At 48.9% G+C, this 11,414-nt stretch overlaps 1 protein-coding gene across 2 annotated transcripts in view; it reads left to right on the top strand.

The window, feature by feature from the left end:
* LOC115121470 (B-cell lymphoma/leukemia 11B-like) overlaps positions 1 to 11,414 on the top strand; it is a 68,266-nt gene that overhangs the window by 9,992 nt on the left and 46,860 nt on the right. The window contains exons 1-2 of one of the 2 annotated variants that reach the window (XM_065026198.1): positions 9,989 to 10,162; positions 10,950 to 11,318. In XM_065026198.1, coding sequence (XP_064882270.1) covers positions 10,126 to 10,162; positions 10,950 to 11,318 — 406 coding nt within the window. In that variant the 5' untranslated portion in view covers positions 9,989 to 10,125. Of the gene's footprint in view, positions 1 to 9,988; positions 10,163 to 10,949; positions 11,319 to 11,414 lie in introns of those variants that run through there. The other variant, XM_065026197.1, reaches the window with a different exon arrangement.

Here is an 11,414-nt window from a genome sequence, read left to right as displayed (position 1 = left end):
TTCACACTGATAGGGGGTGTTGTCTCTCTCCTGTTCAGACTGATAGGGGGTGCTGTCTCTCTCCTATTCACACTGATAGGGGGGTCTGTCTCTCTCCTATTCACACTGATAGGGGGTGTTGTCTCTCTCCTGTTCAGACTGATAGGGGGTGCTGTCTCTCTCCTATTCAGACTGATAGGGGGTGTTGTCTCTCTCCTATTCACACTGATAGGGGGTGTTGTCTCTCTCCTGTTCAGACTGATAGGGGGTGCTGTCTCTCTCCTATTCAGACTGATAGGGGGTGCTGTCTCTCTCCTATTCACACTGATAGGGGGTGCTGTTAGTCTGTCTCTCTCCTATTCACACTGATAGGGGGTGCTGTCTCTCTCCTGTTCAGACTGATAGGGGGTGCTGTCTCTCTCCTATTCACACTGATAGGGGGTGCTGTCTCTCTCCTGTTCAGACAGATAGGGGGTGCTGTCTCTCTCCTATTCAGACTGATAGGGGGTGCTGTCTCTCTCCTATTCAGACTGATAGGGGTGCTGTCTCTCTCCTATTCACACTGATAGGGGGTGCTGTATCTCTCCTATTCACACTGATAGGGGGTGCTGTCTCTCTCCTATTCAGACTGATAGGGGGTGCTGTCTCTCTCCTGTTCAGACTGATAGGGGGTGCTGTCTCTCTCCTATTCACACTGATAGGGGGTGTTGTCTCTCTCCTATTCAGACTGATAGGGGGTGCTGTCTCTCTCCTATTCACACTGATAGGGGGTGTTGTCTCTCTCCTGTTCAGACTGATAGGGGGTGCTGTCTCTCTCCTATTCAGACTGATAGGGGTGCTGTCTCTCTCCTGTTCAGACTGATAGGGGTGCTGTCTCTCTCCTATTCACACTGATAGGGGTGCTGTCTCTCTCCTGTTCAGACAGATAGGGGTGCTGTCTCTCTCCTATTCAGACTGATAGGGGTGCTGTCTCTCTCCTATTCAGACTGATAGGGTGCTGTCTCTCTCCTATTCACACTGATAGGGGTGCTGTATCTCTCCTATTCACACTGATAGGGGTGCTGTCTCTCTCCTATTCAGACTGATAGGGGTGCTGTCTCTCTCCTGTTCAGACTGATAGGGGGTGCTGTCTCTCTCCTATTCACACTGATAGGGGGTGTTGTCTCTCTCCTATTCAGACTGATAGGGGGTGCTGTCTCTCTCCTATTCACACTGATAGGGGGTGTTGTCTCTCTCCTGTTCAGACTGATAGGGGGTGCTGTCTCTCTCCTATTCAGACTGATAGGGGGTGCTGTCTCTCTCCTGTTCAGACAGATAGGGGGTGCTGTCTCTCTCCTATTCAGACTGATAAGGGGTGCTGTCTCTCTCCTGTTCAGACAGATAGGGGGTGCTGTCTCTCTCCTATTCAGACTGATAGGGGGTGCTGTCTCTCTCCTGTTCAGACTGATAGGGGGTGCTGTCTCTCTCCTATTCAAACTGATAGGGGGTGCTGTCTCTCTCCTATTCAGACTGATAGGGGGTGCTGTCTCTCTCCTGTTCAGACTGATAGGGGGTGCTGTCTCTCTCCTATTCAGACTGATAGGGGGTGCTGTTAGTCTGCTTCTCTCCTATTCAGACTGATAGTGGGTGATGTTAGTCTGTCTCTCTCCTATTCAGACTGATAGGGGGTGCTGTTAGTCTGTCTCTCTCCTATTCAGACTGATAGGGGGTGCTGTTAGTCTGTCTCTCTCCTATTCAGACTGATAGGGGGTGTTGTCTCTCTCCTTTTCAGACTGATAGGGGGTGCTGTTAGTCAGTCTCTCTCCTATTCAGACTGATAGGGGGTGCTGTTAGTCTGTCTCTCTCCTATTCAAACTGATAGGGGGTGTTGTCTCTCTCCTTTTCAGACTGATAGGGGGTGCTGTTAGTCTGTCTCTCTCCTGTTCAGACTGATAGGGGGTGTTGTCTCTTTCCTATTCAGACTGATATGGGGTGCTGTCTCTCTCCTGTTCAGACTGATAGGGGGTGCTGTCTCTCTCCTGTTCAGACTGATAGGGGGTGCTGTCTCTCTCCTATTCAGACTGATAGGGGGTGCTGTCTCTCTCCTGTTCAGACTGATAGGGGGTGCTGTTAGTCTGTCTCTCTCCTGTTCAGACTGATAGGGGGTGCTGTCTCTCTCCTATTCAGACTGATAGGGGGTGCTGTCTCTCTCCTATTCAGACTGATAGGGGGTGCTGTTAGTCTCTCTCTCCTGTTCAGACTGATAGGGGGTGCTGTTAGTCTGTCTCTCTCCTGTTCAGACTGATAGGGGGTGCTGTCTCTCTCCTATTCAGACTGATAGGGGGTTCTGTCTCTCTCCTATTCAGACTGATAGGGGGTGCTGTTAGTCTGTCTCTCTCCTATTCAGACTGATAGGGGGTGCTGTCTCTCTCCTATTCAAACTGATAGGGGTTCTGTCTCTCTCCTGTTCAGACTGATAGGGGGTGCTGTTAGTCTGTCTCTCTCCTATTCAGACTGATAGGGGGTGCTGTTAGTCTGTCTCTCTCCTGTTCAGACTGATAGGGGGTGCTGTTTGTCTGTCTCTCTCCTATTCAGACTGATAGGGGGTGCTGTCTCTCTCCTATTCAAACTGATAGGGGGTGCTGTCTCTCTCCTATTCAGAATGATAGGGGGTGCTGTTAGTCTGCTTCTCTCCTATTCAGACTGATAGGGGGTGATGTTAGTCTGTCTCTCTCCTATTCAGACTGATAGGCGGTGCTGTTAGTCTGTCTCTCTCCTTTTCAGACTGATAGGGGGTGCTGTTAGTCTGTCTCTCTCCTGTTCAGACTGATAGGGGGTGCTGTTTGTCTGTCTCTCTCCTTTTCAGACTGATAGGGGGTGCTGTTAGTCTGTCTCTCTCCTGTTCAGACTGATAGGGGGTGCTGTTAGTCTGTCTCTCTCCTATTCAGACTGATAGGGGGTGCTGTTAGTCTGTCTCTCTCATTTTCAAACTGATAGGGGATGTTGTTTGTCTGTCTCTCTCCTATTCATATTGATAGGGGGTGCTGTAGGTCGAACAGGTGGTGCAGTAACTTTACAGTTGATAACCCTGGCAATCACTTCACGAAATGTTATGGTGTGTGTGTGTGTTTAATTATACACCCCTGAGCACTAGAACCCCCCCATCTTGTTAAACTTCTGATAGCTGCTCAACCGGAGGGGATATCAAAATGTTCCCAGGAGCAGAATGCCACCTAGCTTACATTCCTGTGGTGTAGTTAATGTCTGTGATTGATGGCTGTGTCTTCATGGAAATCCTTTAGAGCTGAGAACGTGCTGATATGTGAGATTTAGTTACCAAGAATTTTAATACCGTTTGTTACTGTGTGAAGTGGTTTGGTTTCAACTTAATCAACACTCAGAATACAGAACTGTAGAACTGCTATGTAGCTGTGAAGTATGTGCTGGGGGTTGATTGACCAGTGTGTGTGTGTGTGTGTGTGTGTGTGTGCCACTCTCTCTAACTGCACTGAGGATGATGAGTTGATGAAGGTAGGGTACAGTTAGAGGATGCGAGCGTTTGGCTGACATTTCTGTGGCATTGTGACGGTGCCAACGCCTGCTAATTTAAGTTCCCCACCCCTAGGACATGTTACTCAACCCTCCCTTTTCTGCTCTCTCTCTCCCTTTCTCTCTCTGTCTCTCCATCTGTCTTTTCTCTCTCTCCATCTCTCTCTCTGTCCCTCCTTCCTTTCTCTCTCTCATCTATCTCTCTGTCTTTCCCTCCATCTCTCTCTCTGTCTTTCCCTCCTTTCTCTCTCTCATCTATCTCTCTGTCTTTCCCTCCATCTCTCTCTCTGTCCCTCCCTCCTTTCTCTCTCTCCATCTATCTCTCTGTCTTTCCCTCCATCTCTCTCTCTGTCCCTCCCTCCTTTCTCTCTCTCCATCTATCTCTCTGTCTTTCCCTCCATCTCTCTCTCTGTCCCTCCCTCCTAACTCTCTCTCCATCTATCTCTCTGTCTTTCCCTCCATCTCTCTCTCTGTCCCTCCCTCCTTTCTCTCTCTCCATCTATCTCTCTGTCTTTCCCTCCATCTCTCTCTCTGTCCCTCCCTACTTTCTCTCTCTCCATCTATCTCTCTGTCTTTCCCTCCTTTCTCTCTCTCCATCTATCTCTCTGTCTTTCTCTCCATCTATCTCTCTTTCCCTCCCTCCATTTCTCTCTCTGTTGCTCCATCCCCTCTCCCTCTCCATTTCTCTCTCCATCTCTCCCTCCCCTCTCTCTCTCTCCATCTCTCCCTCTTTCACTCTCTCTCCTTCTTCCACCCCCCCATCTCATCAGTTGCATAAGTCATGTTTGGAATTTAGTTTATTTCATCTTAAATGCCCCTGGCAACTGAAATGAGACTGATATGAGGGCTAAGTAGACACTCAGACACACACACACACACACACACACACACACACAGACTCACACACGCACGCACGCACGCACTCACACACACACTCACACACACACATACATACTCACGCGCACGCGCACACACACACGCACGCACGCACGCACGCACGCACGCACGCACGCACAGCCCTTACTGGAAAACATTGACACACGGCCCATCAGGTGATGTCATGTCCCAGCCAGGTTAGAACTACATAGAAAATGATTTGTCCCTGTTCCAAGACACAGTTTGAGAGAAATATGCATGTTGTCATAGTCTCACTTCAGGGCAACAGCCAGCAGGTCAGAGGTCAGGGAGTGGGACTAGAAAGACTGATATAGTGGAGGATTACGTGCAACTAAGAAACTGTGTGAATCAAATCAAATCAAATCAAATTTTATTTGTCACATACACATGGTTAGCAGATGTTAATGCGAGTGTAGCGAAATGCTTGTGCTTCTAGTTCCGACAATGCAGTGATAACCAACAAGTAATCTAACTAACAATTCTAAAACTACTGTCTTATACACAGTGTAAGGGGATAAAGAATATGTACATAAGGATATATGAGTGAGTGATGGTACAGAGCAGCATACAGTAGATGGTATCGAGTACAGTATATACATATGAGATGAGTATGTAGACAAAGTAAACAAAGTGGCATAGTTAAAGTGGCTAGTGATACATGTATTACATAAGGATGCAGTCGATGATGTAGAGTACAGTATATACGTATGCATATGAGATGAATAATGTAGGGTAAGTAACATTATATAAGGTAGCATTGTTTAAAGTGGCTAGTGATATATTTACATCATTTCCCATCAATTCCCATTATTAAAGTGGCTGGAGTTGGGTCAGTGTCAATGACAGTGTGTTGGCAGCAGCCACTCAATGGTGGCTGTTTAACAGTCTGATAGCCTTGAGATAGAAGCTGTTTTCAGTCTCTCAGTCCCAGCTTTGATGCACCTGTACTGACCTCGCCTTCTGGATGATAGCGGGGTGAACAGGCAGTGGTTCGGGTGGTTGATGTCCTTGATGATCTTTATGGCCTTCCTGTAACATCGGGTGGTGTAGGTGTCCTGGAGGGCAGGTAGTTTGCCCCCGTTGATGCGTTGTGCAGACCTCACTACCCTCTGGAGAGCCTTACGGTTGAGGGCGGAGCAGTTGCCGTACCAGGCGGTGATACAGCCCGCCAGGATGCTCTCGATTGTGCATCTGTAGAAGTTCGTGAGTGCTTTTGGTGACAAGCCGAATTTCTTCAGCCTCCTGAGGTTGAAGAGGCGCTGCTGCGCCTTCTTCACGACGCTGTCAGTGTGAGTGGACCAATTCAGTTTGTCTGTGATGTGTATGCCGAGGAACTTAAAACTTGCTACCCTCTCCACTACTGTTCCATCGATGTGGATAGGGGGTGTTCCCTCTGCTGTTTCCTGAAGTCCACAATCATCTCCTTAGTTTTGTTGACGTTGAGTGTGAGGTTATTTTCCTGACACCACACTCCGAGGGCCCTCACCTCCTCCCTGTAGGCCGTCTCGTCGTTGTTGGTAATCAAGCCTACCACTGTTGTGTCGTCCGCAAACTTGATGATTGAGTTGGAGGCGTGCGTGGCCACGCAGTCGTGGGTGAACAGGGAGTACAGGAGAGGGCTCAGAACGCACCCTTGTGGGGCCCCGTGTTGAGGATCAGCGGGGAGGAGATGTTGTTGCCTACCCTCACCACCTGGGGGCGGCCCGTCAGGAAGTCCAGTACCCAGTTGCACAGGGCGGGGTCGAGACCCAGGGTCTCGAGCTTGATGACGAGCTTGGAGGGTACTATGGTGTTGAATGCCGAGCTGTAGTCGATGAACAGCATTCTCACATAGGTATTCCTCTTGTCCAGGTGGGTTAGGGCAGTGTGCAGTGTGGTTGAGATTGCATCGTCTGTGGACCTATTTGGGCGGTAAGCAAATTGGAGTGGGTCTAGGGTGTCAGGTAGGGTGGAGGTGATATGGTCCTTGACTAGTCTCTCAAAGCACTTCATGATGACGGAAGTGAGTGCTACGGGGCGGTAGTCGTTTAGCTCAGTTACCTTAGCTTTCTTGGGAACAGGAACAATGGTGGCCCTCTTGAAGCATGTGGGAACAGCAGACTGGTATAGGGATTGATTGAATATGTCCGTAAACACACCGGCCAGCTGGTCTGCGCATGCTCTGAGGGCGCGGCTGGGGATGCCGTCTGGGCCTGCAGCCTTGCGAGGGTTAACACGTTTAAATGTCTTACTCACCTCGGCTGCAGTGAAGGAGAGACCGCATGTTTTCGTTGCAGGCCGTGTCAGTGGCACTGTATTGTCCTCAAAGCGGGCAAAAAAGTTATTTAGTCTGCCTGGGAGCAAGACATCCTGGTCCGTGACTGGGCTGGGTTTCTTCTTGTAGTCCGTGATTGACTGTAGACCCTGCCACATGCCTCTTGTGTCTGAGCCATTGAATTGAGATTCCACTTTGTCCCTGTACTGACGCTTAGCTTGTTTAATAGCCTTGCGGAGGGAATAGCTGCATTGTTTATATTCGGACATGTTACCAGACACCTTGCCCTGATTAAAAGCAGTGGTTCGCGCTTTCAGTTTCACGCGAATGCTGCCATCAATCCACGGTTTCTGGTTTGGGAATGTTTTTATCGTTGCTATGGGAACGACATCTTCGACGCACGTTCTAATGAACTCGCACACCGAATCAGCGTATTCGTCAATATTTTCATCTGACGCAATACGAAACATGTCCCAGTCCACGTGATGGAAGCAGTCTTGGAGTGTGGAGTCAGCTTGGTCTGACCAGCGTTGGACAGACCTCAGCGTGGGAGCCTCTTGTTTAAGTTTCTGCCTGTAGGCAGGGATCAACAAAATGGAGTCGTGGTCAGCTTTTCCGAAAGGGGGGGGGCAGGGCCTTATATGCGTCGCGGAAGTTAGAGTAACAATGATCCAAGGTTTTACCACCCCTGGTTGCGCAATCGATATGCTGATAAAATTTAGGGAGTCTTGTTTTCAGATTAGCTTTGTTAAAATCCCCAGCTACAATGAATGCAGCCTCCGGATAAATGGTTTCCAGTTTGCAAAGAGTTAAATAAAGTTCGTTCAGAGCCATCGATGTGTCTGCTTGGGGGGGATATATACGGCTGTGATTATAATCGAAGAGAATTCTCTTGGAAGATAATGCGGTCTACATTTGATTGTGAGGAATTCTAAATCAGGTGAACAGAAGGATTTGAGTTCCTGTATGTTTCCTTCATCACACCATGTCTTGTTAGTCATGAGGCATACGCCCCCGCCGCTCTTCTTACCAGAAAGATGTTTGTTTCTGTCGGCGCGATGCGTGGAGAAACCCGTTGGCTGCACCGCATCGGATAGCGTCTTCCCAGTAAGCCATGTTTCCGTGAAGCAGAGAACATTGCAGTCTCTGATGTCCCTCTGGAATGCTACCCTTGCTCGGATTTCATCAACCTTGTTGTCAAGAGACTGGACATTGGCAAGAAGAATGCTGGGGAGTGGTGCGCGATGTGCCCTTGTCCGGAGTCTGACCGGAAGACCGCTACGTTTCCCTCTTTTTCGGAGTCGTTTTCTTGGGTCGCTGCATGCGATCTATTCCGTTGTCCTGTTTGTAAGGCAGAACACAGGATCCGCGTCGCGGAAAACATATTCTTGGTCGTACTGATGGTGAGTTGACGCTGATCTTATATTCAGTAGTTCTTCTCGACTGTATGTAATGAAACCTAAGATGACCTGGGGTACTAATGTAAGAAATAACACGTAAAAAAACAAAAAACTGCATAGTTTCCTAGGAACGCGAAGCGAGGCGGCCATCTCTGTCGGCGCCGGAAGAATCTCTCTGCATTGCGTTTGGCACCCCATTCCCTATGTAGTGCACTACTTCTTACCAGAGCCCTATTCCCTATATAGTGCACTACTTCTTACCAGAGCCCTATTCCCTATATAGTGCACTACTTCTTACCAGAGCCCTATTCCCTATATAGTGCACTACTTCTTACCAGAGCCCTATTCCCTATATAGTGCATTACTTCTTACCAGAGCCCTATTCCCTATATAGTGCACTACTTCTTACCAGAGCCCTATTCCCTATATAGTGCACTACTTTCGAACAGAGCCCTATTCCCTTTATAGTGCACTACTTCTTACCAGAGCCCTATTCCCTATATAGTGCACTACTTCTTACCAGAGCCCTATTCCCTATATAGTGCACTACTTCTTACCAGAGCCCTATTCCCTATATAGTGCACTACTTTTTACCAGAGCCCTATTCCCTTTATAGTGCACTACTTCTTACCAGAGCCCTATTCCCTATATAGTGCATTACTTTCGACCAGAGCCCTATTCCCTATATAGTGCACTACTTTCGACCAGAGCCCTATTCCCTATATAGTGCACTACTTCTTACCAGAGCCCTATTCCCTTTATAGTGCACTACTTCTTACCAGAGCCCTATTCCCTTTATAGTGCACTACTTCTTAACAGAGCCCTATTCCCTATATAGTGCACTACTTCTTACCAGAGCCCTATTCCCTTTATAGTGCACTACTTCTTACCAGAGCCCTATTCCCTATATAGTGCACTACTTTCGACGAGAGCCCTATTCCCTATATAGTGCACTACTTCTTACCAGAGTCCTATTCCCTTTATAGTGCACTACTTCTTACCAGAGCCCTATTCCCTATATAGTGCACTACTTTCGACCAGAGCCCTATTCCCTATATAGTGCACTACTTTCGACCAGAGCCCTATTCCCTATATAGTGCACTACTTCTTACCAGAGCCCTATTCCCTTTATAGTGCACTACTTCTTACCAGAGCCCTATTCCCTATATAGTGCACTACTTTCGACCAGAGCCCTATTCCCTATATAGTGCACTACTTCTTACCAGAGCCCTATTCCCTATATAGTGCACTACTTCTTACCAGAGCCCTATTCCCTATATAGTGCACTACTTCTTACCAGAGCCCTATGGGAATAGGGGGTTATATGAGACACATGTACTGTGTAACAGTTTACAGGAGGTCTCCGGGGCAGATTACAGTTTAGGGTCTCTCTCCCCTGTGTGATAAACAAAGCCCAGGACTCTCTCACACACACAGACACACACACAGACAGCACACACACAGACACACACACAGACAGCACACACACAGACACACACACAGACACACACACACAGACACACACACACACACACACACACACACACACACACGCACACACGCACGCACGCACGCACGCACGCACGCACGCACACACACACACACACACACACACACACAGACACACACAGACACACACACAGACACACACAGACACACACACACACACACACACACACACACACACACACACAGACACACACAGACACACACACACACACACACGCACCTGTCCCCCTCCCCCACCCCACATAAACACGTCTGTTGGGAGGGTGGATGTGGCCGACACTATGTAATACCTGTAATGAGGTTTCCATGTGGTGCAAATACTAACATACAGCAGAAAGTAGTGCAGAGAGCTGCACCGGAAACCCATCGACCGCTGCGAAACGGTTCATGGCTTTATACTCATAGTGTGTCAGCCACACCTTCACTCACTGATCTCAACTCACAGATAAAGACTGAAGCTCTCAGGTGTTTGGTTGGCTAATCTGTTACGGCACGGTCACATCAGTACAGCTCTATGGTTGTGTGATGTGAGTAAACATCACGATAAGCATCAAGCAAATGATTTATGGTCTTATGGAAATATGGGATTTTGCAGGTAACGTTATTTAAAACATGAAAAATATGTTCCTGTAATTTTTGATTGACTTTAGATGTGGTGTTGTGTTTTGTGGTCTTTTAATTTATTTATTTTACAGTTTGTGCTGTAGACAATCAGATGTAACATGTTCTAGAACTGTTTGATGATTACACCATGATTGACATCTCCTCTCTCCTCTCTCCTGTCTCGTCTCTCCTCTGTCCTCTCTCATTTCTCCTCTCCTCTCTCATCTCTCCTCTCCTCTCTCATCTCTCCTCTCTCCTGCCTCGTTTCTGCTCTTGCCTCTCATCTCTCCTCTCTCCTCTCCTGTCTCGTCTCTCGTCTCTCCTGTCTCGTCTCTCCTCTCATCTCTCCTCTCATCTCTCCTCTGTCCTCTCTCATTCCTCCTCTCTCATCTCTCATCTCTCCTGTCTCGTCTCCTCTCATCTCTCCTCTCTCCTCTCATCTCTCCTCTCCTCTCTCCTCTGTCCTCTCTCATTCCTCCTCTCTCATCTCTCATCTCTCCTGTCTCGTCTCTCCTGTCTCGTCTCTCCTCTCGCCTCTCTCCTCTCATCTCTCCTCTCATCTCGCCTCTCATCTCTCCTCTCCTCCCGCCTCTCTCCTCTCATCTCTCCTCTCCTCTCTCCTCTCTCCTCTGTCCTCTCTCATTCCTCCTCTCTCATCTCTCATCTCTCCTCTCTCCTGTCTCGTCTCTCGTCTCTCCTGTCTCGTCTCTCCTCTCGCCTCTCATCTCTCCTCTCTCCTCTCATCTCTCCTCTCATCTCGCCCTTTCTTCTTGCCACAGCCGAGGCCAATCATGAGTCGGGGGTGGGAACTCGCCCCCCGGAGCCGTCCACTCCCAGCCCCACTCCCACTCTGAGGAGGGCAGGGCCAGGGGAGCATGACCTCCTGACCTGTGGGAGGTGCCAGACCAACTTCCTCCTGGGAGACATCCTGGTCTTCATAGAACACAAAAGGAGACTGTGCAGTGGAGGAGTCCGCGCCCCTGGGGGGTTCTCCAAACCGGGCGAGAGGAGGACCCCCATCTTGGCACGAGGAGGGGCGGTGCCAGTGGAGGTGGGGGTGCAGGTGACCCCACATGGGGAGGAGGAAGAGGAGAGGAGGCTGACGCCCGCTAAAGGAATCTGTCCCAAGCAGGAAAGAGGGAACACAGGTAGGAACCTGGAAGTCTGAATACAATTGGTCTGGCTCTGTTTAAAATGCTTTGAAGGAGTAGAGACAGAATATTTGGGTTTATAAAGACAAATAC

The sequence above is a fragment of the Oncorhynchus nerka genome, linkage group LG13 (genome assembly GCF_034236695.1).
Source record: "Oncorhynchus nerka isolate Pitt River linkage group LG13, Oner_Uvic_2.0, whole genome shotgun sequence".
Classification (NCBI taxonomy): domain Eukaryota; kingdom Metazoa; phylum Chordata; class Actinopteri; order Salmoniformes; family Salmonidae; genus Oncorhynchus; species Oncorhynchus nerka.
Note: the sequence above shows the minus strand (reverse complement) of the source record. Positions and strands in the feature narration are given on the sequence as shown.